The sequence below is a fragment of the Cyclopterus lumpus genome, chromosome 9 (genome assembly GCF_009769545.1).
Source record: "Cyclopterus lumpus isolate fCycLum1 chromosome 9, fCycLum1.pri, whole genome shotgun sequence".
Lineage (NCBI taxonomy): Eukaryota > Metazoa > Chordata > Actinopteri > Perciformes > Cyclopteridae > Cyclopterus > Cyclopterus lumpus.
This window is the reverse complement of record NC_046974.1, coordinates 17,087,237-17,115,198: the sequence shown is the minus strand read 5'-3', so window position 1 is coordinate 17,115,198 and position 27,962 is coordinate 17,087,237. Positions and strand designations below refer to the sequence as shown.

General features: G+C 40.7%; 4 protein-coding genes across 14 annotated transcripts in view; 3 read left to right on the top strand and 1 right to left on the bottom strand.

The window, feature by feature from the left end:
- The window catches only part of LOC117735795 (membrane-associated phosphatidylinositol transfer protein 2-like), a 40,460-nt gene extending 38,413 nt beyond the window's left edge, over positions 1-2,047 (top strand). For all 6 annotated transcript variants that reach the window (XM_034540645.1, XM_034540650.1, XM_034540646.1 and 3 more), the window contains one exon: positions 9-2,047. In XM_034540645.1, the coding sequence (XP_034396536.1) occupies positions 9-377 (369 nt within the window). In that variant the 3' untranslated portion in view covers positions 378-2,047. The remainder of the gene's footprint in view (positions 1-8) is intronic.
- A 1,757-nt stretch (positions 2,048-3,804) lies between these two features.
- Positions 3,805-5,937, bottom strand: arl6ip4 (ADP-ribosylation factor-like 6 interacting protein 4). Of its 2 annotated transcripts, none has more exons than XM_034540652.1 (5): positions 5,404-5,937; positions 4,934-5,323; positions 4,591-4,708; positions 4,440-4,509; positions 3,805-4,357 (listed from the first exon to the last, which is right to left on the bottom strand). In XM_034540652.1, the coding sequence occupies exons 1-5, from the start codon at positions 5,567-5,569 to the stop codon at positions 4,301-4,303; spliced, it is 801 nt and encodes a 266-aa protein (XP_034396543.1). In that variant the 5' UTR covers positions 5,570-5,937; the 3' UTR covers positions 3,805-4,300. The 2 variants fall into 2 exon arrangements, with proteins under 2 accessions (XP_034396543.1, XP_034396544.1); XM_034540653.1 differs by having other exon boundaries at positions 5,000-5,323; positions 5,404-5,926.
- A 2,215-nt stretch (positions 5,938-8,152) lies between these two features.
- On the top strand, positions 8,153-9,645 carry LOC117735926 (C2 calcium-dependent domain-containing protein 4C-like). The gene is made up of 2 exons (XM_034540844.1): positions 8,153-8,960; positions 9,157-9,645. Exons 1-2 carry the CDS (start codon positions 8,343-8,345, stop codon positions 9,601-9,603), a joined length of 1,065 nt encoding a protein of 354 aa, XP_034396735.1. The 5' UTR covers positions 8,153-8,342; the 3' UTR covers positions 9,604-9,645.
- A 1,517-nt stretch (positions 9,646-11,162) lies between these two features.
- The window catches only part of vps13a (vacuolar protein sorting 13 homolog A), a 34,313-nt gene continuing 17,513 nt past the window's right edge, over positions 11,163-27,962 (top strand). For 3 of the 5 annotated variants that reach the window (XM_034540640.1, XM_034540644.1, XM_034540643.1), the window contains exons 1-40: positions 11,163-11,349; positions 11,972-12,015; positions 12,121-12,163; positions 12,251-12,346; positions 12,831-12,932; positions 13,638-13,747; positions 13,954-14,013; positions 14,186-14,245; positions 14,479-14,559; positions 14,989-15,046; positions 15,894-16,021; positions 16,213-16,319; positions 16,433-16,604; positions 17,173-17,235; positions 17,943-18,075; positions 18,242-18,336; positions 18,952-19,094; positions 19,364-19,565; positions 19,653-19,767; positions 20,406-20,542; positions 20,634-20,766; positions 21,002-21,119; positions 21,259-21,388; positions 21,598-21,709; positions 21,847-22,001; positions 22,146-22,302; positions 22,436-22,515; positions 22,622-22,681; positions 22,976-23,180; positions 23,289-23,405; positions 23,567-23,670; positions 23,963-24,130; positions 24,706-25,013; positions 25,149-25,296; positions 25,545-25,716; positions 25,936-26,060; positions 26,166-26,335; positions 26,699-26,955; positions 27,118-27,302; positions 27,418-27,561. In XM_034540640.1, the coding sequence (XP_034396531.1) occupies positions 11,250-11,349; positions 11,972-12,015; positions 12,121-12,163; positions 12,251-12,346; positions 12,831-12,932; positions 13,638-13,747; positions 13,954-14,013; positions 14,186-14,245; positions 14,479-14,559; positions 14,989-15,046; positions 15,894-16,021; positions 16,213-16,319; positions 16,433-16,604; positions 17,173-17,235; positions 17,943-18,075; positions 18,242-18,336; positions 18,952-19,094; positions 19,364-19,565; positions 19,653-19,767; positions 20,406-20,542; positions 20,634-20,766; positions 21,002-21,119; positions 21,259-21,388; positions 21,598-21,709; positions 21,847-22,001; positions 22,146-22,302; positions 22,436-22,515; positions 22,622-22,681; positions 22,976-23,180; positions 23,289-23,405; positions 23,567-23,670; positions 23,963-24,130; positions 24,706-25,013; positions 25,149-25,296; positions 25,545-25,716; positions 25,936-26,060; positions 26,166-26,335; positions 26,699-26,955; positions 27,118-27,302; positions 27,418-27,561 (5,097 nt within the window). In that variant the 5' untranslated portion in view covers positions 11,163-11,249. The remainder of the gene's footprint in view (positions 11,350-11,971; positions 12,016-12,120; positions 12,164-12,250; positions 12,347-12,830; positions 12,933-13,637; positions 13,748-13,953; positions 14,014-14,185; positions 14,246-14,478; positions 14,560-14,988; positions 15,047-15,893; positions 16,022-16,212; positions 16,320-16,432; positions 16,605-17,172; positions 17,236-17,942; positions 18,076-18,241; positions 18,337-18,951; positions 19,095-19,363; positions 19,566-19,652; positions 19,768-20,405; positions 20,543-20,633; positions 20,767-21,001; positions 21,120-21,258; positions 21,389-21,597; positions 21,710-21,846; positions 22,002-22,145; positions 22,303-22,435; positions 22,516-22,621; positions 22,682-22,975; positions 23,181-23,288; positions 23,406-23,566; positions 23,671-23,962; positions 24,131-24,705; positions 25,014-25,148; positions 25,297-25,544; positions 25,717-25,935; positions 26,061-26,165; positions 26,336-26,698; positions 26,956-27,117; positions 27,303-27,417; positions 27,562-27,962) is intronic. The other 2 variants (XM_034540641.1, XM_034540642.1) reach the window with 2 other exon arrangements.

Sequence of the window (27,962 nt, the reverse complement as noted above, 5' to 3'; positions counted from 1 at the left end):
CCTCCCAGTTCATCACAGAGGGATATGCGGCTCATCTGTCCCAGCTGGAGTACAGCCATCGATCTCGTCCAGCTAAGTCCAGCAGTGCACGCATGGTCCTGCGTAAAGGCAGCTTCGGCTTGGGTGCCAACAGTGACTTCCTAAGGAAGAGGAACCACCTGCTGCGCACCATCTCCTCCCAACCGGCCCCCAGCTCCCCAACAGGCAGCATCCACAACAGACCAGAGCGTACACAGAGCCAGTCAGACGGCGAGCGGCTGGAGGGCGCTCACAGCTACAGCCAGGGAGCAGCACAGCGCAGCATGAGCATCACAGCCAGCTGCTGGGGCCGCAGCAGCAGCACCAAGCTGGAACCGGGCATTCTCAGCCCCAAATGAGACGAGGGACGGTGTAAGAGTAAGATGTAAGACTTCAGGGGAGTGACTTTAAAAATACAGTGCTGAGGAGGAGACCCATGACAAGGAAGCGCCAAGGGTTAAAAACAGCTGTCTTTCACCGGATGGGTAAATACAACAATGGAAACAATAGGTGCTACAAACCACTCTTTATAAACTAATGCCAGTCACACTCAACATAGATACTTATGAACGGAGGCTTTGGCGATATTTATTATACAACACACACATAACTCAACCGGCATTTCAAAGAGCATCTTCCTTAAACAGGAAACTTGCACACAAATAGACACATCTTATATTGTAGGGATCCAGACTGTTTCTACTTTCTGTCCTGTTCAGTACATATTTATCAGTCTTGAATACAGGGTCAGTTTGTTTCCTAAAGCAGGCTTTTAGATTGGTGATGGTTACACATACTAGCATCCCAATGCTGTATACTTAAGCAAACAACACAAAGTGGCTACAGACAGCCTGTATCAGGTCCAAGTTCTGATACTGCTCTGCAACTGACTGCTGCCACTGCAAGCACCGCAATTACCACAGAGATCAACTTTGAGGCTTTTTTTATGTGATAATAAGATATGTTCTCGTCTGGGAGCAGAGCTAAAAATCAGGTAAAACTGGATTTTATGTGTTTCTTTTCCCAGTGTGACCAAACAATCAGTTTGCCAAAATGTACCTTCTGAAGATTCTTTTAGAAAAACATTATTCATCAGCATGTTGCGCCCGGCTCGTGGGCCGCAACAAAGCAGGAGAGACGCACACTAGACTTAGCATTAACAATCTCAAGTAAGTCAAAGTAAAGAAGACACAACAGGCTGGTGGAGACCGACCGACCACACCGGCGTCTGCTCACATAGATGAAGAACACTGGCCAGGAGTTCCCAAATAGGGTGACGGCACCGTAGCTCCACTTAGCAAACAACACACAAAGAACAAGGGCAGCAGGACCGAGGCAACAGGCCTCTGAGGTCGTCACAGCATTAAGAAGGTTTTTTGAGGAAGCTAACAATAAATGTATACCGTCCAGTTTTGCTTGTTTTCTAGTTGCCCCACAGAACAAAGTACCATTTAAATATCACATGAAGCAAACAGAGAAATGACCCTTTAACTATGGTTGCAGCGGGAACCGTTGCTGGGACTTAAAAGCATTTGACCACATCTCACCACACTCGGGAAAGCTCCTGCTGCTGTACGGTTAATGTGCCAAAGTAAACCGTATAGAATGATATGCTGTACATGAGGAAATGATTACGGTCTCCTGTGTAAAAATGTAATAGATTGTGTAAATATATGTAGTTGAATGGCTTATTGAGGCTTGTATATAATTGTTATATTACAGTGCAGATCTGGTATCTGGTCCACTGAAGACCAGTTTCAAGTGTCTTCTTTACTCTGGGGGTAAACGCCACCTCATTCAAAACAATTGATGATCATAACGATTCTTATTTAAGATTATAGATATTTTAAAATGTATTGATTTTGTGAACAAAGTGTGATTTAAGATTACTTAAGATATGTTGGTTTTCATTTTCCTTTAAATTCTGTTGCAACAGCCAAAACTCGGAAGAGTTGCCTGGCACAGTATTGTATTTTTATTATTTTATCTTACAGATCTCCAGAATTGTATAAACAGAACTGCTATCTTGTGTCATATTGTATGTTTATTATCTATTTTGGAAATTTGGGATATGGCTTCTCTCTGGTTATAAATGAATTAGGCGTTGAATGTGCTTATAGATAATCCTCCTTTAGGTTAAGATCTGTTTTCTCTCTTCTGCTGCGCCTTTAGAGGAAGAAAAATCTGAAAATTGTAAATTCTGTACAAAATTCTGTCAGAAGTAGGAACACAGAGCTCAGACTTACTTAATGCTGTTCACCATTTATTACTGAAATGGGTACAGATGTTTGATTTATTCATTCAAATGATTTTATTTGGCCCTCTAATAGGCATGTAGAGAGCTGACTGCAATGGACCAATATGGCTCAGATAAAAGGGAAATGTGCAATATTACTCAACCGCAGCACAAGATCAAGCAGACTGTTGAGGAAATGTTACAGTGCATTGACAATCAGTTCAACAGGCACATGTTCTACAGATGTCAAATTGCAGAGGGAACCTGAATACATCTTAGCACTCAACAAATACGCATGTAACATTTTAGAGTCCATAAATAAAAGTAGAGATTTCTCACAAGAAAGTGCCACTGACCTGATCAGTCGTAACTGATCGACACTCGGTTGTCAGTTTATTAGGTACACCTATCTCAAATAGAGTGCAGCAACAAACCCTGCCTTCAGGAAGGTTACGATTTTTTTACGAGAGGATCAACCTAATGGTGATTTTGGAGGCTGTAGTTTGTGATGCTGTTGAATTGTATTGTGTTCTACTGTACGGTGTTTCTAATATTTTGGCCAGCCCTTTGATATCAATGAGGGAGACTTAATGCTAGATAACTGAGTTTGCATCCTAATGTATAGGTATCTATAACTTACTTAATCAGGGCTGTTTCTAGCTTTCCGGGTAAAGAACGGCGCTATTACAAACTGTACTACAGTCCCTCTGCATTTTGACCATTTCAGAGATCATATAAATATAACTCTTTTGGAGGCTGCCGGCTCAAGAATAGCGGTTTGTAAATCAATAGTAATTAGAAAAGAAAGGAAATACTGTAAAACATGCACTCATCTAAAGTTGGCAACTACTGAACTATATGTCCTTATTCAAAAATCTGAATTGCCTGGGTATTAAAAGCCAAAACGTGTAAAGAAGAAGCGGTGTGGTTATCTGTGAAGTTTGGATACCTCTGGGCAGACAGTCGCTATGATTCTGCTACTCACACACACACATTACCAGAGGCCTTACATTTCCCTTTTCTGCCTTACATTACTATTGTGTTGTGAGGCCGAGTATTAACGCTGCTGTCTCCCCAATTCACTTCACGGAAAAGGACCGACCGTTTACTTTGTGGAGATAGAAAAGGGCCATGTTGGCTTAAAGGCTGTGGCTTGTTTTCACTTTAACGGAAATGTACAACAGAGAAATCTTTTTGAAATATTACACCAACATTAGGCCAACGTCACCGTTTCAAGCTGTTCCCCAGGTTAATGCAATGCCACCACTGTTTCATCAACAGTTAGCATTTATATATAAATATATATATATCTGTATAGGCAACACAGCTTGTTAAATATTTTCCTTGTACAGGGTGTGTATCTTGTAGGTTTTGGATAACTTCATTGTATTCATTCCCTTGTGTTTTTATGTACAGTGTATAAAGAACATATAAAGAACAAAGTTATTTGGGCCTTTTTTCCACACGCAAAATGGTAAAATTGTCATGAATAATATAATCAGCTTTATAGTAAGAGAGCGCATGGATTATTCAAATATAGGACAATTCACTGCAGCTGACAATGTTTATTTTTCAGGAGTCATTTCATCCAAATGCAGATTTGTTCAGAGAACCAAAGAAACAGAAGTGAAGTTCAGAGTATGAAGCCAAAAGAGTCGAGTCAGCGCTTAAACCAGCTTTGTAACGTACGACACAAATCAGTTGATTTCAAATGAAGAAAACATTTCAATGGTCAGTCTGTCTTCAGTCAGCAGGTACAGAAAACCTATTCAGGACTGAACCTTGAATATACTCATTGAAATACTTAAAAAAAACAATAAAAATACATTTACCATCGCATGTGATCACTAGTTGGGACATCACCAACTCCAGCTTAGATTTAATAAGGCAAATCAGTCGGAGAAACTGTCTTTTACCAGGAATGAACTGGGTGAACATCCAGAGTAAACGTCCTTTACTTTGTACCGTCACTGTGCAGTGAAGTCAGCAACCGTTTGAGATGTAACATTCAGCTTATCGAGGCTCCAGAAGGAGATCCAGCATCTTCTACCTGTTCACTCCCAGTTTCCTCTGGAAGTCTTTCCCGTCTCCCTTCGTGGATTGCTACGGGACAAAAGGAAGTTCACCGTTAGACATAAGGGACGTCTTTGTTTATTTCACAAGGCTAGAATTTAAACTCTTGTACCTTGTTGATTTCTTTGTGTTTTTCTCGGCTGACTATCTCCTCGATGATCTCTCCTTCTCCTCTCACCAATCTGGAAGAAGAAGAAGAAGAAAAATCTTCAGCTGTAGAATTTCTTACGAGGACATTTGTTTCCGTCTGCTCGCTGGCTCACCTGGTGCGTCCGGTTTCCGGGTCCACCACCCTGCGGATCACACTCTGCCTGGCCTCGTACTCCTCTTTGGTGATGGGCCTCTTCGTGGAGAGTCGGGCCTTCTGCTCATCGGTCATCACTGAAGAGGAAACCCAGTATTATACCCTCCATGTGACGTCCTCTAACAATATTCATACTACGAATACATTCATTTGTCAGCCGTCTGAGATGTTGACAATAATCTTTTAGACGAACTTAACAGAAAGTGAAAAATACCCATCACAATTTCTTAAAACATAAGGAAACATATTCAAATGTCATAATTGCGCCGTCCAACAGAAGGAATTCAATTATTAGTTCTGACCCGTCTCCATTATTTCAACAACCAGATGCGATGGATAAAACAGAGTGAAGTCATGTGTTGTCCCACCAGGTCCGAGCTCCATGGCCCCCTCATCACTCTGCCACACTTCCAGGTAAGATGGAGGCTTCTCTACAGGAGGGCTGGGCACTAACACCACCTCTGCTCTCTTCTTCTCCTCCTTCAACTTCTCCTTCTTCTCTTTCTCCTTTTTCTCCTTTTTCTTCAGCTTCGCCTTTTTCTTCTTCTTCTCTTTCTTCTTTTTCTTGGCTTTACTTTTCTTCTTCTTCTTCTTCTTCTTTTCGTCACTAGACGACGAAGAAGACGACGAAGAAGAAGTGGACGATGAAGAAGAGGAGCTTCTTCTTCGCTTCTTTCTTTGTGTTTTCACATCTGAGGGAAACAGAAAACATGAAGTTCAACAAGTTGTAAAAGAATACGTCAACGCGTCCTCCTTCTTTTAATGTCCCAACCTTGACTTGTGTGCGATGCTTTCTTTGAGGATCTGCTTCGACTCCTGCTGCTGGATGAGGAAGACGAGGAGGAAGAGGAGGAGGAAGAGGAGGATCGTCTTCGTTTCTTCTTCTTCTCGTGTTTTTTCTCTCTTCCAGCTCTATCAGGTGATCTGCTGCGATCCATCACGGAGACAACACAACGAACCACACGGGCGAGTCGAAAGCGGCTCTAGTTTACGGAAGTGTGCGCGTCTACAAATGTCTTCCGTCAGCGTCTTTAAATACAAATGTACGGTTCCTGGTTCCTACGTCAGTTTACCCAACACGTGTACATAGTTTGAATATGCTCCGCTATGGATAACCACTTTGACATAAACTAATTACCACATCCTGAGCATCCACATCAAACTGGACACTTTACAACGTTATGGTATGTCATAAGCAAACCGGAAGTGAGCTCAACAGGTCGACTGTAACTACGGAAACTGAAAATCAAACATTTGTTCAATAAATCAAAGAAAACCAACATAAATCAAAGGGCCACTTGTGTGGATTAAGCAGCCAAAATAATGCATTGTGCATGCAGGATTCTGTTTTTTCTGATAATTTATTTAACAAAACAAATAAACAAAAGGAACTCCCCATGCTGCTGTAGAAAAAATAAATACATTACACTGTTGGCAAATAACTTGAGACACATAGGCTTTTATTACGTTATTGGTTTAACTTTTGACGCATGCGCAGTAAGGCCCCCTGAGGACAGTGACCCTAGAGTGGGAAGAACACAGAGGAAGCTCAGCCACAGTAGAAAGCTACAAGAAAAGAACGGAGGTTGCTCTAGGGCAAGGACTCAAGGTTAGTTGAGAAGCACTCACTGATAACAGGGAACGAGAAGACAGACAGTGGCTTACTGATGCTCGTACACATAGAACAACTCCTATGCTGAGAGAACAGTTACAGCTAGTTCTCAGGAGCTGCAGCTGTGTTTATCAAGGCCCTCTCATCCCGCCGACAACGCCATGCCCCCACCCTTGCACCCCGACAAAATGCACACACACTGATGGATGAAGACCACCACAACCAATGGACGTGAGCCAGTGTGAGCGGAGATGCTCAGTGCTCCAACGGGGGAGCTTCTAGCTAGAATAAGCTCTGCCTGCTACAATAGTCTTAACCAATGGGACCTCACAAGAGGAATCCTATATGAAGTTTCAGCGCACTCTGTTTAAGCGCCTTTTCCCCTGGACATTCAACCCTGTTGATTGTTTTGATTAGGACCGTGCACGTATAACTGTACGGGATGCAATACTCTGCTTTTTATTACTGAATAAATATTTGTGATTTTACCTCTCGACTCCGCTTGTCCGTTGAAAGCCTGAGCCGCACACTTGTTCCCTGCGTTTTTACGCACAACACTGCCTCTCCTGCGCTGGTAAAAAAAAACCTAGTCCTGTATCTGCCTCCTACATATAACCCCAGGTGCCCACAGTGTTACCCAATTAACAAATGAATAAACAACCAAAAGACTAAGTATATCTAGACAACAACAACAACAGATAATTAAACTAAACTAAAAAGCATCAGAAGAAAAAGCTATCCTAATATATCAAAAAATATAACCAAAATAAGCAAACATCTAGAAGAATTAAACAATATTACTTGTGAATAAAATAACTAAATACTAATGAACAAATAGCTCCTCCAGTTCATACCTCAACACCGTTGCTCTGGTTAGGTCACTTGAGCATGCACCGTCGTTTGGAACACAGCATCACTGGCAGCGGCTGATTTTATTCGCTGCCGCAAGGAATTGTGGTGTGGAATTATCTCCTTTCCTTTTGTGAAGAAAGATCCAGTGTTTCCTATGCTAAAGGAGCTAATTAAGGAAGCATTGACCACAACCAAAACCACCGTGAGCTCACCTTTCCTTCTGAGTGTAGAGAAGCCACATACATCTGTGATGTTTGAAATACTGAAAAAGTAAATAACTAAAAACAGTATTGGTCTAATCACTTTTCAGTAAGGATCAATGCAAAATCACAAAAGGTTACCTCGATTACGTGAAAACCAGTGACCAATTCATTTAAGTGAATGTGTTGCCTATAATCCACATCAGGTCAGCTTTGTGTCTGGCTGTTTAAAGGTCAGTGGGTCTTTGAGAAGGTGGGTTCTCTCTGGTGTCCTGGGATGCTTCTGTCTTTGAACAAAAAGGCCAGCTCTCTCAAAGGCAGCTTATATTGACCTCATCATGACCACAACCAGACACACCTCCATATTTGTGTGTTTTAAGATGAATGTAATAAGTAGAGGTCGAGAATGAGGTTGTAAATATAGAATCTAATAGTGGTGCATAATCAATATTAAAACTCAAGATATCTAAATATTTGGCCTGAGATATCTAAATATATTTGATGTATGTGAAAGCTTTTATGTGTATATATTTGAATTGTTAAATGTGTGTGCTGCATGCGATAGAGAAATTGACAGCATCACAAATAATGCTTTGTGACTATATGGCTTCCTTAATATGCAGTCCAATAAGCACAGTTCAGTGTTGATGCATAACTAAATGCACAATGATGCACCTAATTCTAATTGCCACCCACCCACCCAGTGTCCAACACACACTGAGTCACTGTATACACAGCCTGATGCAGCCGGGGGCGGCAGATCACTGACGTAGAGCCTCACACTCCACTTTAAAATCTGTCATTGGTACCTCCATCACACTTAAGCAGTTATTTCCTCAGAGGTGGACACATCAAGACCTAAGCAGGTGAGGAAAAAAAATACTTTTTACCATTTTCCACTAACTTTAACTTTTTTTTATAGTTCTTAAAAGGTGTGTTCTTGTTTGTTCTATTCATCTAAATTATATTTTGTGTTCTTGTTGTCATAGGACAAAAGTGTGGACTTTACAAAGGCATCACATTGTATTAAATTATCAAAAAACAACAATGTGGGTGTTTGAGAAGATCAGGGAGAGCATTCCCCTAGAGCTGAGTCGTTATCTGGGGAAGAGTGAGGAGGATATCTTTCGGTCTTCTCAGGCCAGTCTCTCTCACCATCTGCACAACAACATTCTCACCCCAGATAAGATCCCAGAGTTCTGCCTGCCCCCCAGGCTTCGCAAGAGCAGCTCGCTGCTGGAAGCTGAGACGGTGTCTCCTTACCGGCACCGGCAGCACCAGATGCCCAAGAGCAGCACTTCCTCAAACACTACATATGTAAAGACAAAGGACATGAAGACGAAGAATGGGGGTGCATCAATGGCTTGGAAAGCTACAAAAAAACCTTTGCCATTCTCTGCAGAGGGGTATGGCCTGGCTGGGATATATGAGAGTCCCAACACTCGAAGGAAAGAGTCTCTGTTCCACTCAAAGTGCCCTGTTTACATGTTTGATAGAAGCCTTCCTACTGCAGCACCCAGACTAGCAGAGGCGACAAACCTCCCCAAGAAAACTTTATCTGTTTTTTTCCCTCTGTTTTCATCCAAGAGCCTTTCAGAGATAGGAAGCACAGGAAGTGAAATACCTTCTTCGAGTGACTTCTCTACCCTTAGTTCCCCTTATAGTGTTAAATCCTCCCTCTACTTCCCACCAGGACGTAGACGTCTTAAAGGAGCAACATCCTGTCCTTCCTTAAATGACAGAATTGTGGACAGAGAGAGGTGGAAGAGGGGTTGGTTAAGTTTAATAAACTCACCCAGTAGCCCTCCAAGCTTAAAGGGAAGTTCAGTCACCTTAGCCCCACCTGTCGTCTTCCCGTTAGATGTTCGGCATTGCCAGGACATACTTCAGCATGAGCATGTTCTTTCTTTGCAGGGTCGGGGTAAGGTTCATCTCTTCGCTGAGCACAGCACATTCTCCACTAGCACGTGTCCATCCACACACCACAGTCAGAGTCCTTGTGGTGTCTGTGGAAGGTCTATGGGATGATAGTGACCGACGTACCCTGAACTGTGCAGTACATCTGTGTCTGACCCCAGGGAAGCTTCAGCAACAGGAGAGCGCCACCATCAGGAACTGTCGCAGCCCTGTGTTTAATGAAAATTTCTTCTTTACAGAGCTCACGAGGGAGGATCTGCTGAAACTGCAGCTCTGGTTAAAAGTGATGTACAAACCTACAACTGGAATATTGGGGAGAGGGACAGTGATTGGAGCGACCACCAAACCACTGTCTCAGTTACTGTCTCTTAAAAAATGGGCTAAGGAATAACTCATTGTGTCTAGTCTAATGGGAAGATAGCACATGATATGTGATAATTATTACAAAAGTGAAAAGTTTTGTCAGTGAGGGACATAGGAGTTTGTGTTGGCTATATGAGCATTTTGCAGCTGCTATGTAAAAATGTCCCAGATGACAAGAAGAAATAATATTTACTCATCATACAATTTTTGTTATCACGTGCTAAGAAATGTAATTTAATTTGTTGTCTGTAAAAGCAAGGGAGAAAAGCACCTTCGTTGTTGCACACAAACTTGTAAACGTACAGTTCCTCAGCCACCTGCAGGACGAACCAATCAGAGGCCGGTGAATAAAATGATCATCATTTTAATGCAAATTCCAAATATATATTGATTTAAAAAAAGAACTACAATATGACAAATAAAATATGACTTTTACTTCATAATAAACGTGTAAACAGTGAAACCTGCCTTTTCCTTCTGCATGATGCCCTTCTCGTAGTAGTACCTCAGAGAGCGGGTCAGCTTTTCTTCATGAACACATGAACACATGAGAGAATGTTTGGATCTAAAAGTACAAATACAACAAGTAAATACATGATGTATACAACTAGGTTACAAATTAATTAAATATCAGAGAAAATAAATAGCATTAAATACGTCTGTATCAATAACCTAGATAATTAAAGACATAGGGAAATATAACACAATCTATGGTTTAAATACACTTATAATGCCATTTACTGATAGAAAGGGGAAACCCTTTTACTCTGCGTCTCCTCATACTGCTGCTCCCTCAAGAAACAGCACCATAAGATGGAAAAATAAATATGAGTGCTAACAGCAACAACTCTGCACACAAAAATGACTTTGATTAAACTGTATTACGAACTGTGTTGCATTACTATGCAACAATAATTTAAACTTGATTATTGCTGTGAACATACATGAATATTAAACTGCCTGTAGTCAACTACTGTTGCTAACATGCTCGCATTGGCCGAGGTTTATTTATTTATATTGATTAATTTATTTTCTTCGAATAAGTCTTGTTATGGGTTTGCATCATAGACTGTAAATAAAAATGTCTTGCCTACAATCCTTCTATTGTCGTGGCTTTTATTTTTGACAGACTCGTATTTCCGGTCACCTGCCCTTATCAAAAGACACAGGCAAATATAACTAACTAAACTCTATTACTTGCATGCAATACTTCAATTGCTTTTGCTTTTATTTTTGACAGACTCGTATTTCCGGTCACCTGCATTGCTTTGCGTCTCTCTTCAAAGGAAACAAAAAAAAGAAGAAGAACTAAATCTGGTCGTTAGTTTGATTCTCTCGTAAACCTGCTGTGCTGCTGTGCTATTCCGTTTTTGGTTTCAAACAGACAATGGAAAAAACATGGTATTTCTGTATTTTCCTTTTTTCAACTAAACTATAAAACAAACGATAACAACTTACACGGACCATAAAATGACCGTTCACTATCTACCTAACCTCAGTTCCACCCTGTTGCAGCCAGAAAGAGAAGGGAGTGGATTCATTTGACCGGAAGTAACTAACGTTAATCGCGTGTCATCATAGCTCCGCCCACCGCAAAACGTCCTAATCTGACGTTGAGACTAACGACTCCTCAGAATGTAAACATGGTGACAGGTAGATGAACCAAACGCCAAGATGGTTTTCGAAAGCTTGGTGGTAGATGTCCTCAACCGATTTTTAGGGGACTACGTTGTCAACCTTGACAGCTCACAGCTAAAGCTTGGCATATGGGGAGGTAACTGAATTTGTGTTTGTAATTTTAGTGGACAGGCTCGCTCGCCAAGCTAACTAGCTAACGCTAACAGACGTTAGCCACCAGCCGCGTGAGCGAGGCTGCCTCAGCTGTCAGGTTTAACGTTAGCTGTCCAGTGTGGGCGAGACAGTGCAGCCAAATACGAGTTCATAGATAGTTCCGTCAGCGTTGTTCATTTCCGACCGACTATATGCACCTGGTGTGAACGTGCCTTATTTCCCACTGCAAAATTGTTTACTCGGTATAATCATGCGAGTTTCAGTGAAGTGGGCAGTTGGGGGTTACACCCTTTCACACAGCGACGGAGACGAGGGCTCTCAGGCACCACAGCAGTGGGAGGATTAGGAGAGCGGTTTCAGAGCCACTGCTAAACATGCACCTACTTGTAGCAACTACTCCACAGCGTGACTCCCTTCGATTGACCAACGCTGTCGTGTGTGGCTTTGAAAAAAATATGATTGTTGGTGCCTGAGTGTTGAATTTAATAAAAAGACAAAGGCCTCCTCTGTAGATTTAAGTTAACTGTTTTTTATGAGCCTCACAACACAACACTATCAAAATGTACATGTAACCGACCAGTAAACAAATACTCCTGTCATCACAGGTGATGCTGTTCTTAGAAATCTTGAGATAAAGGAAAATGCCTTGGTAAGTTGCAATTAAATGCTGAAGTGAGTAAGCAAAATGAGTTTTGACAGTTTGGCATTAATGATGGATTTGTGTCAAAAATGATTTACTGTTCTTTTGTTGCAGAGTCAACTCGACATTCCTTTTAAAGTGAGAGCAGGTCATATAGGTGAGAATGTAGTTACTGGCACATCTGCATCTGCTGTCCTTATTTGCCGCTTTTCCTTTTTATACGTATTTGTGTTTCTGTTATCAGGACAGTTGCAGCTAAAGATACCATGGAAAAACCTCTACACTCAGTCAGTAGAGGCGACACTGGATGGCGTCTATCTGCTCATAGTCCCAACATCAAGTAAGATCATAATCTGTGTCCAGCAAAATACATACAACATTATAAGATTAAAGCACTCATCATGATAACATGTATGCTGTTGATTCCCAGCATTTCAGCAGACACACCAAGTGCCTGAAGGATATTAACCTGCTCTAAGACAATGATGATTAGGTTCCACTGTTTACATTTTAGATCTTTAAAATTCAAAAAAGCATTAAAACATCTTTGTTTTTGAATGAGTTGTACTTTAGTGAAATCCCAAACCATGCATTTAAAATAACAGTAATATCAAGTTCACTCTATTGAACCCTTTTGTTTAGCAGTCACAACACAGTGCAGCACAGTAGTCAGACAAAGAAGGTATCTCACTTATTCATGACTCTAAAGTACTTGTCTGGACAAACAGGAAACTCGTTACAGGAAAGAGCGTAACCCTCTATGTTTAATTGTTTTCAGAGATGTACACACAAATCATTATTTGTATTGGCCCCCTTCTTTCCAGGTATAAAGTATGATGCAGCAAAGGAGGAAAAGCAGCTACAAGAGGCTCGTCAGAGGGAGCTACAGCGGATAGAGGAGACAAAGCTGAAGGCTGCAGAGAAAGGTCTGTGTGTGTGTGTCCGTGTGTGTCCATGTGTGTCCATGTGTCCGTCCTGCATTCAGAGACATTCTTAGTCAAGCTTTAAGACTGAGGCAGTCAGAGAGAGATATATAGGAAATATCCCTCAGAGAAAGCAATCAAATAAATACTACAACTTCAGGTGAGATGGAATGTTGTGTTTAAAAAAACAATGTAAAAGAATGACAAAGGATTTACAAATGTGTTGCCCCTTGTTATCTAAAGTAAAGCTTTAGGAAAGCTGCAGGATCAGATCTGGGGCCCATACGACAAAGCATGATTTTAGATCAGAGGGGTAGATAACTATGGTAACTCTAATTACATGGGTATTTTCCATTGAATTAATGTGTTGCAGAAACAGTGTTACTTTTAGCCTGAAATAAATGCTTTTCTTCATATATTTGTCTGATATTCTCTTTGTTTGTAAAATATGCCACGCTGTTGACAGCTGATTTGTCCATGTTTGTGTTTGGTCATGTGCTGCCACACTGCCCCTTTTATGTAAACACGGCCACAGCCAGATTGAGAAACCATGGGTTGACTTAGCGAGTTGATAACCACCGTCGTAGGACCAATTAGTGTGACCACGGTTGTTAGGGTTAGTTAAGCCAGATACCCAGGGTACGTTGAACTTGCGTCATAGTACAGGCCCTTGGTCTCATATGTATCGTATTGGTCTGTGTTTGACAGAGGACCCCAATCTGGAAAAGCAGGACACCTTTGTGGAGAAGCTTGTCACTCAGGTCATCAAAAACCTGCAGGTCAAGATCTCTAACATCCACGTACGCTATGAAGATGATGTGAGTATTCAAGCTGAGTTACCTCAGTGGTGTATGTACGGCACAACTCAATTTTGTGTTTGTAAAGTAAGCATTATGAGAAAAATATGCACACCAAGATTTGATTGCATTTTTTGATCTCCCAACAATAACAGCATGTATCATGCAAAGTACATAGTCTTAACCAGGCTAGCTCTTATTATATTTCTCCTCTTTGTTTTCCACAGGTCACTAATCCAAATTGTCCCTTGTCATTTGGAGTGTCGCTTAAAAACCTCAGTCTACAGGTAATGTGTTGCAATGTCCCTCCGGTCAGAATACATTCTATGTAACATTCAGCTGGGTGTTCTTAATCATGAATAAAACATCAAACTTAAACACAATTATAAGATATGTATACATACATTTAATTAAATATCATGAACTGTCTATATATCGGTGCTTGTTTTATCTTTCCAGACATCTGATGAGAACTGGAATCCAAGGCTTTTGGATGAGAATTCCAGGCTTTTCTTCAAGGTAACCTAATTCTTGGTACTTTTTTGTTTGTTTCTTTCTGAATGCTTTTTGCGCAATTTGGGCCACTTGGTTCGATTAGGCTGCAGTTATTCAAGGAACCAATTGTTTTTCATAATAACCTCACTATGGTGATCAACAATTTGGAACTCATTGCACACTGACAGTTATTTTACGTCGTCATGGTAAGCATCTGCACTACTCTAATTGCTTTGTGTTGTCTTTCTTTCTCTCAGTTGGTTCAACTAGACAACTTGTTTGCCTACTGGAATGTCGACTCTATACTCTTCTCCAATCACAGTGCAGATGAGGCCTTGGTGAGTGTCCCTATTATTACAGTATGTAATTATGCTATTTTCTGTTTTATTCTGCTTTATTGAGGATTGATAATCAACCTTATTATTGTAAGCCCAGAGAACAGCCAGTCGGTTTCACTTCTAGGGAGTAGAACAGTTTCAAAGCAACTTGGTCACAATTTGAAAGGCTTTTTCTCAAATCTTTTTAAGCTCTTTCTATTACCTTCTTCCAAGTCTTCTGAAAATTCTTCTGAGCTCAATGCAGATTTTGCTAACCATCCATTTAATTCACAAGGAGTCTTTCTCGAATGAGCCGAATGTCTAGAATGGTTTTAAATGTGGCGTTGTGATCGTTTACTCCTGCATGTTGTTAAAGCAGTTAAGAGGTGAAGAACATGTTGAGTAAAATGTAAATGAAGCTCTCCTTCCTGTTTATTTATTTTTTTGTAGCAATGTCTCCTGAGCAGCGTGGAAATCCACAACTCCCTGTCTATCAGCCATGACTTCAGTGAGTGTCTTACTACCATCCTTAATTCACATATGTTATACTTTTTATATAACTTAATGACTTTAACAATGTTGTTCAGACCGCCTGATGAAACCCATCTAAAGCCACATCTTGTTTGAAATGAATCAGCAGTTTGCATGTAGAATGGGACTTTGCACTTGGTATGTTATGTTTCGCTCTGACACTGCACTTCTTGAAGAAAATGTGTGAATCACACAGCTTGATGCGCCATCACCAACAACAGATTGTAACAGATTTTCAGCACATTTTAACAGATTTTGTTTTGGGACACAAGCGAACAACTCTTTTATTTAAAACCTATTCATAATTTTCATATCCCCCACATTTGCCAATACAAAGTAACATAAAGCCATTTACAGCCCTAAGTTTCATAAAAACATTATTATGCCAAGGCTAACCATTTTAAAGCGTTAAAGCCAGGGTTGGTGGTCTTGAGAGACCAGCAAGGGTAAGCTAGATTTCTATTTTTTATTATCAAATCGAAAAACCCAGCACAGTGTTTTCTTCTCTTTATCAATGAAAGAAGTTAGCAGCACTAGCTCCAAGAGTCGCTAAATCTAGCGAGAAAGTCGCTAAATCGGCCGGTGACAATTAGTGAGCGCACAGGCATGAGAGAAGGCAAAGGTAGACATGCAGGTGACCCGTCCAATCATTTCCTTAGTTTAGTACAATGCTGCAATAATCACAGATTCCCATTATTTTCTTCTATATTTTTGTCAGAGCATTTTATACATTGATTGCTGTCTGGATGCAATGAGAATTTCAACAAATAGAACAACATTTTAAAAAAGCGTTAAATAATCTATTCCTTGTTGCTGGTCCACAGTTTTTCGTCCTATCTCAGCGGGCGCTAAACTGCGGATGAATCCCAGGTCAGATGTGGACTTCTCCTCTCCCAAAGTGGACCTTATGGTCACTCTCAGTGAGGTGGCAATTGAACTCAACCGACCCCAGGTAGGTGTTGTTTATTTAAAAGCCTAGTGAAAATAAAGTGTTTTATTTTTTTGGAACAGAGGAAAAGAAACGGATAAGTAAAAGACAAACACGTGGGGAGAAATTTAATACAAGATTTAAAAGGCTGAATAGTTAAAGCGGCTGCCAGTACTCTTTGCCAGTGAGTAATTGCTTACTTCCTCTGTTTCCAGTACATTAGCATCCTGGAGCTGCTGGGCTCGGTGGATATGATGTCTCGGAATCTGCCGTACAGGAAGTACAGACCCATGGTCCACGTTCACAGGAATGCCAGCATTTGGTCAGAAAACACTTTGACTTTGATTAAGAATTACATATGATGATATTTTAATATTTGACCAACCTTGCATGTGTCCATAGTTAATATTTCATATTTGACTTCATGCCTTGCAGGTGGAGGTACGTGATCACAGGCATCTTGGAAGTGGATGTGAAGCCTCGTCTCCAAATGTGGTCATGGCAACGCATTCGCAGTCACCGGCGGATGGTAAAATGTTACCGAGAACTCTACAAGACCAAAATCACCAACAAGAAGCCCAGCGAGGAGCTGCTCAAGGCACTAGAGGTGGGACAGGGTGGAACAGAGCGAAACGTGGGGAGAGGAAGTTCAAGTTCTTCATCAATTTAAGTCTTTTGTAGAAATAGATGAAATAATTACTTTGCTTAAATAATCCCATTATTATTTTTAACTGTTGGTAATGTCTTGCGAACACATCCATTAGTTTTTAAATGTCTTTGATTTGTTCACAAATGCTTTTACAGATCCTGTATCTGCTATGTTATTAAGGTCTATTTAAATTTTTATGAAATTCAAATGAAGATTTGACTACAAGGGAGGAAGGAAAGTTAAAACTATTTCTCAGACAATCTGTCCCTAAATGTAACTTGCTTTGAGTTCTGGACCTTTTTTGTGTAATATTTCCCTCGCTAAATGTATTTCTAGATTACTGCTTGTGCAATTTCAGACCTGCTGTTCCTGCTCGATTGTCACTGACAAATAGCCACAGTACTTAACTGTATGAAATGTGAATGGAATATAATATGCAAGTAGTTAATAACAGAGATATTACCGTCTCACGATCCTTTCATTGATGCTAAAAGGTCTAATTAGCTTGTCTGTTATGTATTCTCAGGAGCCCGAGAAGACCTTGGATATTTTTAACATCACTTTGGCCAGACAGCAGGCTGAGGTGGAGGTAAATTCTGTCTCACCTACTGTATGGTGCACATCTACACTTTGTACTGTATCTCTAGCTTAAATCGTTGTCACTGCAGCGAACACATTCTGTGCTCAAATGTCCTTTTTAAATCCTTATGTCTCAAGTATGCTAAAAACATTTAATCCAGCCATGCCAATGAATTTAAGAAAAAATAGTCAAGGAAATGATACAGAGTACAATTCCTTTTCACCACTGTTTCCATCAGTATCCCACATATTACCAAAGTGATACAACAGCACAAAACAGACAGTTGCATCTAGTGGTTGAGAAACCACTAGATGCAACTGTTGTGAGGAGACAGTTGTGAGGACTTGACCGCTGCACTTGTGATGCAGCGTTCAAGTCCTTTGATTTGACAGCTGTTAAGAAATTCTTACCTACTCTTGGCTTTCCTGCGCAGCGCTTTGCTATGGCAATTTTACAATAGAGTATTTCTCTTAGAATTTAAACCTAATACGTAATGGTTGTCAATCAAATAATATTTAGTTTTCATGTGACGGAGTGAATATGTGCTTCCTTGATTCATCTGTGTTGGCACAAACTGAATAGAGAAAACTGTTTAAGCTTAGCCTTTATACTCACACATTTTTCGATACAATTAGTTGAGACTCTCGCAGATTTAAACCTTGCGCTTCTCATTTGTTTGAAAATTGTAAAAAAAGAATAATGTTAAACTTCCCCAGGCAAGCAAGGCAGGCCTACGCATTTACCGTCCAGGGCTTAAGATGGAGGAAGAGGAGTCTCAGGGGTGGATGAGCTGGATGTGGAATTGGGGAGGAGAGGCTGATGCAGAAACAAAAGAGGTCAAGACTGGAGGTAGGATGTAGAAAGGCATGTAAATAAAAGAGAATGTGCACATGTGGCTAACAGGACCAAAGTAAAGTGCTCCAGTAGAATTGTATAGCAAGAGTATATGGTGTCATCTAATGTTTTTTTCTCTCCTCATATTCGTTTTATTCCCTTTGCCCTGTCACTCTCTCAGGCTTTGATGAGCTGTTAACCACCGCTGAGAAAGCCAAACTCTACACTGCCATTGGATACAGTGACACAGCTGCAAATCCCAACCTGCCAAAGAATGTGAGTCACTCCCCCTCGACACGCACCTGTCAACAACACTTGCGTTTGGATCTCTATTCCACCTAAAGGAATACTTCACCTCCAAAAAGATCATTTCTAAATTAGTGACTCACCCCACGTCACCTTGAATTCACCTTGAAAACTAGAATGAAGACATTTACATTTACAAACTCTCACACATCTAGTTTGGTATAATCCAAGTCGTATACTCGCTACTTCCCAAACACATGCATTTGCACTAAAACCTTTCTATTTCCAACATTTCTTACTCGTCCGGACTTGCGCAGACAAGTAGTTCACCTGCGCAAGGGTTAGACAGTTAAGTGTTTCAAATAGTAAGGTTTTAACTAAGACACATGTGTTTGGGAAGTTTTGATTCATACATACATATGTCTGGATACATGACACTTGAATTATACTGCACGAGTAGCATGAGAATTTGTAAAGGGATGTTTTGACATGTGAGAAAGAACTCAAGGTAACACGGGGAGAGTAATTGAAAGACAGATAATCATTTTGGGGGTGAAATATTCCTTTCAACAATATTACCAAGAACGAAATGCAAATACTGAGTCAGATACTGTGATTATTTATATGTTGTCTTTACTTTTTTAGTTTGAGGACATGAAGGTAAATTTCCACATGGAAAGGCTGTCTGTGTCCATCAAAGACGACAAAGACAAGAATGAGATCATCAGGCTGACTGTGGAAGAGCTCAAGTCCACACTCACACAGAGACCTGGAGCACAAGCCATCAAGTTCGTCATAACCCTTTTTGTTTTAACCATAAGATAACTCGGTAGAATCAGTTCTCTGTTTTACTTTTGGACAGTTAAAAAGCAAAATTCCTTATTAACACAAAATCCCTGTTGGGGAATTTTTGGTCCTTTATTTATGGAGGAGGCTGGACAACGTAGAGACGCCTCTTTAGACACCTCTTTGGACACCAATACTTGGAGTACTTCTCGTATTTAGGATCCTGGCATGGGTGTCACTGACATTTAGTCTCTTTTCCTCTTTTTATCAGACTCACAGCTCAGCTTAGTCTGTTTGAAGTCACCGGCCTGGCCAGTAACCGGCCTGCACCAACCCTCCTGTCATCAAGGAAGGCAGCCACGGGAGCAGGGACGCCGCTGCTTTGCATCCTGTTTGAGACCAACCCGCTGGATGAGAGCGCTAACCAACGGCTTCACGTGGAATCGCAACCCTTGGAAATCATCTATGATGCTGTAAGTGGTGTCCGTTAGCGTATGAGCATGAATAAAACATAAATGGGGTACATATCAAATGGATTATTTGTTTGTGTGTCTGTGTAGATAACAGTGAACAGCATGTCAGCATTCTTCATGCCTCCTGACGACCTGCAGCTGGATGAGCTCACCAACGCAACCCTCATGAAACTGGAGCAGTTCAGAGACCGCACAGCCACCGGTCAGTTGCACATACATTTACAACTGTCTGCTGTGTATCAGGTTAATTCCAAGCCTGGACTCAACCCTCTGATGGGCAAATGTTTCCATTCCTTACTCCTGGTTTTTATTGGCTCATTTTAATTTTTCCTTGTGCTTAGTTGCACACAGCCTGCAGGTCTGAGCCATTGATTCAGTTGGATTGTGGTGTTCCTGTTTATGTTCTTCAGACTGAATGTTTCCTAAGATTATTTGCTGAAATTTCAAGCTCATTTTTGTCTCTTGCAATGGCATTATTCCGTGTAGCTTATTTGGGCACATTCCACAAGGCTCTAATGATGTCGGTGCTCATCAAGGGACTGCAGTTTGAAATTAGATTCAAGTAAATACAATTGTCCAGTACGACGGACATGTAATTTATGAATTAAATTCAGCCAATAACTAAATCAGTGGTTGTAATAGATCCATGATCATAATTTGTATATTACAAACACGATGCTGACCGTAGTGCTTGATGTTGAACTCTATCAAGCTTTCTTTCTATCGTCATCATCATCATCATCATAAGAATTCTTACGACATCTTTTGTATTTGATAACAAAGCTCATATATTGTCCGTCTGTTCTGGCTGTGAGTGATAAGTACATTACTTTTTTTTAGGTTTGATGTATGTGATCGAAACACAGAAAGTCCTCGACCTGAAAGTGAACCTGATGGCCTCCTATGTCATCATTCCACAGACTGGCTTTTACAATGGCACGCAGAACATCCTGCTGTTGGACCTGGGGCATTTCAAGGTCAGGGACTAAAACACTTGACACTGGGCTTTAAAACAAAAAAGTAGATTATAATGTATGTTTTAACATTTACATTTTGTTGTCTTTTCAGATGTCCAGTCAAAGCAAGAAGCATCTGCCTCAGCTGTCAGTGGGCTCCAGCAACCTTGAGGACATCATGTCCAGAGCATACGACAGCTTTGACATACAGCTTAGCAGCCTGCAGTTCCTTTATAGTAAACCAGGTACACAGACTATACTTTTTAGATATTGCAATACATTATACACATCATTTATAGAAAAAAAACTGAAATGTGAAAATTCAGTGGATAAGTCTTGGAGCCTTATTGACTGTACTGTGTCCTTAATATAATACATAGACATCGAAAATATATTTTCTCAACGCTTTTACGGTGTTTGTTTTTTGTGTGATTGTGTTTGTGGAATTAAAATACATGTAAAACATCTTTGTGTTTATAGATGGCGACTGGAAAATGGCCCGTAAGCAGAGACAGTCACCGCTCCACATTCTAGAGCCAGTAGATCTAAAAATGGTTTTCAGCAGGGCGATGGTCATCAAAGACTCCCGCATGGCAAAGTACGTTTTCTTTTCTTCTCCCCCCCCCGATACATTTTGTTATTTCGTATTTCATGTTGCAAGGATGAAAGATGCACACTGGAGTGTATATGTTTGGGTGTGTATCTATTGTGTTTCCATGTTTGTATCTGTGTTCCAGGTATAAGATGTCTGGAGAGCTCCCCCTGCTCTCTCTTCGTATTTCCGATGTTAAACTCCGAAATGTTCTGCAGCTGGTAGAAAGTATCCCACTGCCTGAGAGCAAACCTGCTGCATCATCCACTCCAAAGGTAAGACCAGCAGCATGATTCTTACATTTGGGGAAAATACTTTTTTCCTGCAGTTTGCTGTTGTTGTGATCTTATTGTTCTTTTTAGTAGAGGATGGATACATATACAAATGTATCAATTGATGAGTACAATGTACTTTAATTATAACTTCAGTTTGTAATACCTTTTTTGCTGATATATCTCATGTTTTGGTGTTGTTTTCTCCTCAGCCAAAGCAGTCGTTCACCCCACAGCTCACTCCCAGAAGACCTCTGAACTTAGCTGACCAGCGCTCCTCTCTCATTTTTGAGTCATGTGAGACCATCAGCATCACCTCATTGGGTAAGACACGATGCACTTTCCTTACATATCCTCTTCGCTCCGCACCCCTCGCACAGCCACACATGCGTAATCATCACGCTACATACCTTGTAATACTCTGTTACATTACAGTTTAACAGATTTTTGCCACCTCTCAGGGTCAGAGGAAGATTTGTTCTACGATGCTCCCAGCTCTCCCGTTGGTGATCCTTCATTCTTCCCAGATAATCCCATGCCTCTGAGCTACAAAAGAAAACAGTCAGAAGCACAGAAGAACATGACAGAATTCATCATGACGTTTGAAATCAGTGAGGTACAGAGAGGTCTTGTTGAACTAGGTCACAAGCATAGTCTGTTTTTATATTTGTATTTCTCTGATTGTCTTTCCTTTTATTGTAATCTGTTTTTCCTTTGTCCCTCTGTATGTTCTCTTCCTCTGTCTTCTTTGTTCATCTAGTTTTCTGTTCAGTTGTGTCGTCTGTCCGGGGATCAGGAGGTCACAGTGCTCCACTTGGACATAGAGGGTCTGGGCACTGAACTGAAACTACGCACCTTTGACATGACATCTAACACCTACCTACGAGAGATCTGCCTCAAGTGCCCTGAATACATGGGTCAGTAGATGCTGGCAGGACTCACAGTTCTTGACACATTACATATAAACATTTTAATAAGCATTTGTGAAAACTAGTGAGTATTGACAGCAGTTTTTATTTGTCGTGTTTTGTTTATTCCAACCTTGTATAGATTCTGAAGAGAAGCAGGTTCAGCTGATTACTACTCTAGACAACACAGAAGTTGACCTTCTCACCCTGGAGTATATTAAAGTATGTGTGATACCATATGTTAAAACGGACCTGTCGGTATCCTGAATGATTATTTTGCAAATGGTGGTAAATTGCTTTTTCATTGAGGATTGTATGTCTTTTTTAGGCTGATAAGAATGGCCCTGAGTTCAAGACTCAACACAACAATACAGAGAAACTCATTAAGGTGAGGAATTCACTCGTAATACAAATTTAGATGCTTCTATACCATTATATCCGCTGTATTGGAATACATTTATTAGATTGTGCAGGTTCATTCAATGCTGGACAATAATGCAAAGCAGATATGAAACAATAACTCATAACTCATCTTTATCTTCACAGCGTAAACAAGCCAGTATAAGAACCAAAAATAATACTAATGGAAAAAGATGCCATATTATTATTATTATTATTATTATTATTATTATTATTATTATTATTCTCCACCAATATTTAAATCTTTTGCATTTCCCATCAGGTGACCTTTTCATCCCTGGATGTCCATCTCCATACGGAGGCTCTACTTAACACCATGAACTTCCTCAGCAACCTCCTTCCTCCATCCACTAAGAAGGAGGGAGGGCATGAGGAGCTCCCCCCAATCCCAGAGGAGGAGGAGGAGGAGGCAGAAGCAGAGAGGGAGGGAGAGAAGAAGGAGGAAGCTACTGTAACCAGGAAAAAAAGTAATCTGTCCTAATAAACCCTTTCAGTTTCATTCAACTTTACATTACAAAGCCTTCATTCGCCTGTGGTTGTCTTTTTTTTTTACTCACCTTTTCTTTTTATCTTAGGCACAAAGAGTTCGAAGTTTGCAAATGTGGTAAATCTGCATATCAGAGCTGATCTCCGCTGTCTGAAGGTTTTTATTCGAGGACAGAAAGCCAGGATCTCAGAGATTAGTATCGAAGGTATGGAAGAGTTGTGACGTTCTTTAAGTCTGTTGCCAACTAACGTTCTAAATGTGTCTCATGATGCAACCTTTCTGATTTGGTCCTCCTTGCATGCATTGCATGAAAGTATGCTGTTAATTGAAAAGAACAAATGCTTTCTCACTTTCTCAACCAACCAGGTCTGGTTTCTGAGGTTCTGATGAGGAAAAAGGAGATGGAGGTTCTGGCCAACCTGAAGAACATTGTGATCCTAGATTGTGACAAAGATGCGCTTTACAAGAAGGTACAATCAGCAAGCTGCCTTTTTATCAAAATATGAATGCTCTATTCTATCTTGTTGCAATGCACTTATTGTACTCTTAACTTGTCTTTTTGTTTGATAATAATGACATGCTATTTATTTCAGTCTATATACACTTTGTCTCTTCCTGTGCTTTTAACTACTTGTGTTTCTGGCTTCATAAATGTTGAGCATAGAGCATAAGTCACTCTGGATACGAATAATAGATGACTGATTATTCTGATTTGTGTTTCAAAATGGCTTTTTAATTCTCCAAGTCTCATTTATTTCTTAGGCTGTGTCTATCGCAGATGAGGAAGTGTTTGCTTTCCGCATGGTGAACTACACAGACGCAACAGAGGGAGATGCCTATCTGGACATGTCTAAAGTTGACACCTCTGTCACGCTGACCGTGGGATGCATCCAGGTCATCTTCCTCAACAAGTTTGTCTCCTCCATACTGGTAAGAATCACATATCCCTGGAACAATTCAAGCCTTTAAACTTCAAAAGCATCTAGGAGACAGTACAGATACTAAGTTCAAATAAGAAGTCTCTCATTTTCCTGACATATTTAACAGTTTAAACTCATAAACAACCATAGAAACAGACAGCACAAAATGCACCCATCATCCCAGACAACCCACCCTCCCACATATCCGAAGAGAATAAACTTCCCCGAGTGACAGATGAAACAAAACCCCAAAAAAACGTGGATAGAGAGTTAATGTTTCTCCGAGTTAGGGAGTTAATATATGAGAGTAAGGGGTCCCATGTTCTGTGAACATCTTTTCACAGATCTCCTGACTGTGCTTGATTTCTTTCTATTTGGAGGAAAGGCATTCAATCTTTTATCCAATAAGTTGTGCCAGGGGGGTTAGGACCCTTCCAATGTAACAATATACGATGGTTTGGTTATGAGGGTAGCGAATGCGACAGTCATCCCAATATGCCTCGAATGTACCCAATTATTTATGCATTCCAACCCAAACTTCTATTAATTTCTCTCCCGTTATTGACCATCCTTTTTTCCTCCAAGGCATTCATCAATAACTTCCAGGAGGCTAAAGAGGCCCTAGCTGAGGTGACTGTCCAGGCTGCAGAAAAGGCAGCATCAGGTGTGAAGGAGCTGGCAGAGCGGAGCTCTCGGATTGCTCTGAACGTCCACTTCAATGCACCCGTCATCTTCCTGCCCCAGTCCTCCTCTTCCTCTAATGTCATCGTAGCTGACCTTGGTCTGCTGTCTGTCAAGAACTGCTTTGCCAAGCAGCCCTTTAAAAGCGATGCCAAGATCCCGCCTGTTGTGGATGTAATGATTGTGAGACTGACTGACCTCAAGATGTACAGGTCAGAGACAAGTCCTCTTAAAGATGTTTGATTAAATGATTACTTGCTGAGTAGAGGAGAGCAGTAAAACATTTGTAGATGGCTTTAAATTTCAATACTTCTCGAGATAACTTCTCTCATTGTTGCTTCTTCCAGGACCACATACGTAGATGAAGGTTTTCAGGGAGAGACCCAGCTGTTGATGCCAGTCAGCCTAGATTTGGAAATCCAAAGAAATCTTTCATCAAACTGGTACCACAGCATACCTGACATAGAGATCACTGCTCATCTTAAGCCCATGAGTGTAAGTAGTGCTGTATGGAAGCATGGGAAGGAATGAATAGTTTACAGCAAATGTAGTTTTTCTTATAGACTACGTAGATTTTTATCTGTGCATTTTGAGTATTGGATTAATAATTAACAGGCATAGAGATTATGATATATTATTAATTTGTTGTCTTTTCTAAAATATCTGATCCCAAGATAAGTTAGAGGTTATGGTAAACATTTCTTCCTCATATTACTATAAAATGCTATTTCTGTTCCCAACAGCTGGTCCTCAGCCAAGATGACATGACAGTGGTCCTGAGGACTCTTAGTGAGAATCTGTCAGAGAGTTCTGATGCTCTCCCACCTGCAGCTCCTCCACCCAGCACTGACCGCTCCTCTGACTCTGTGTCTAACAAAGAGTCCCAGGGCTCTGGAACCACTGGACCGGCTAGCAGTAAGTAACACAATAACTTAATGAGCTTATGAAAACATTTGTGTCATTCCACAATCTTAAAATGTCCCATTTTAGTTTAGAGCTTGATAAGTGAAAGTGGGGCATCTACAGGCCTCCAAAGACCCGTACCAAATCCTAGAAAGCTTATGGAATCTTTCGATGGAAATGTTTTAAATCATTGTAACCAAGAGCTAATGAACCTTTCTTTGTGCTTTGTAGGCAACACAGTAGTGACGGCTGCTGTTGTGGAGCCTCGCAAAAGCAGCAAGCTGAAGAGCACACTCAAAGTAGACTTCAAGTTTGACTCCATGACACTCGTCTTGTATAGCCCTAATGTGAATGAGGTAATGCACACACACACGCACGCACACACAAATGATGTGTGAAATGAAACCTGTCCGTCATCATTTTACAAAACAGTCTAACACAGTGTATATGTCATTATCTAGATACAACTGTTGGATTCCCATGATGAACAGCTGAAGTTGGCAGAGTTTACTCTGGGCACCATCTCCACCTCCGTCCACATGTTCTCCGACAGTTCCATGAAGGCTTCAGTCCGACTGTCTGCCTGCCTTCTAGATGACAAGCGACCCAGAATCAAGATGGTTACCCCGAGGTACTCGTGACACACACTCACACACGCACTCACTCATACTCACTCATGCACATACATCCTGCGCTCTACACTTTTACATGCATTAATGTGTATTATCTGTGCACATCAAGACAGCTGGTGACTTTTGCACACTTTCCTATCAAAGCATTTTAAATGCCCACAACTCAGGCTGACAACAGTCTACAGTATGCTTTCGTATTACAATACAATATATCCAAACTTAATGATGACATATGGTTGTTGTGGGATATATATATATATATATATATATATATATATATATATATATATATATATATATATATATCTCTCCTCTACATCACTCCTGTTCTTTCTTTAACCCATTTTCTTCGTCTTCTCCAGGATGATTGCAATGCGTCCTGGTGCAGAACAGAACATGATGGTGGAGGTGAACTACCGTCAGGGCCGTGATGGCACCACTTTAGATACAGTGGTGCAGGATGTGTACCTGTGTGCCAGCATGGAGTTCCTTCTCACGGTGGCAGATATCTTTCTCAAGGCCACCCAGCAGGGTTTTGATCAAAAGCCTCAACCCAAGAGCAGTACTGGAGTGGGAGAGAAAAAGAACATTAACTCCTCCACCACATCGAGAGAGTCCAGTGAGTTAACCATAGCAATTTCAATTTATTTTAAAGTAAATGAGTAATGAGTCATATACTATGCCATATAACTGTAGGTTATAAAGAATTGAATTAATCTGACTATTTGTACCCTGTTGCCTTACGACCTGAGCTGACGTTTTCCCCTGACTCTGCTTTCAGCAGTAGCTCCAACTGTGGTGTCAAAGACCGAGATGAACGTTCTGGTACGTAACCCAGAGATTGTGTTTGTGGCTGACTTGACGCGTGCTGACGCCCCGGCCCTCGTGATGACCACGCAGTGTGAGCTAGTGATGAAAAGTGGTGCAGAGGGCTCTCAGATGACTGCTGTTATCAAGGACCTTAAGGTTTGTATTGTCATTGTAATACAACCCTGAAAAAGCAGATTGTTTAAATCATTAACAAGATTTCTTGCATGCAGAAATATAACAAAGTTTTTTTTTTATGTTGCTGTTATTGCAGGTAGTGGCCTGTCCCTTCTTAAGAGAGAAGAGGAAAAAAAATGTGGCCACAGTGCTGCAGCCGTGTCAGGTGTTCTTCCAGAGTACTCAGTCCCTGACCTCCCCTCAGGCTATGGAGGTCTCCATCAATGCTCTCACATTGAAGGTAGTTATTATTATTTTTTATTTTCATTACACAATCTGAATCCAAGAATTGAATATATAAAAAAGCATTTTCTTTAAATACAAATGTTAAAAGTATTTCCAGGGATTTAATTGTTCCATCTAGACGTTGATGTTAATACATGCCTTGCCTTTTGCAACTAGTAGCCTGTTTTATCTTTGAACTGACTATAGTGTAAAGCTTGATTTATACTTTATGCATCCGCAGTGATGTCACACCATCAGACACGCCCCTTCCTATTTTTTGTATGCCTCCATTCAATTAAGAGCTATAGAGTCAGTTAGTATTTCTGGGGGACACCATCTTACATAGACCGAATATGATGATCATGGCACCCTTCAATGTCATTGAATATGAGATAAAAAAATATGCCACAATCTTAT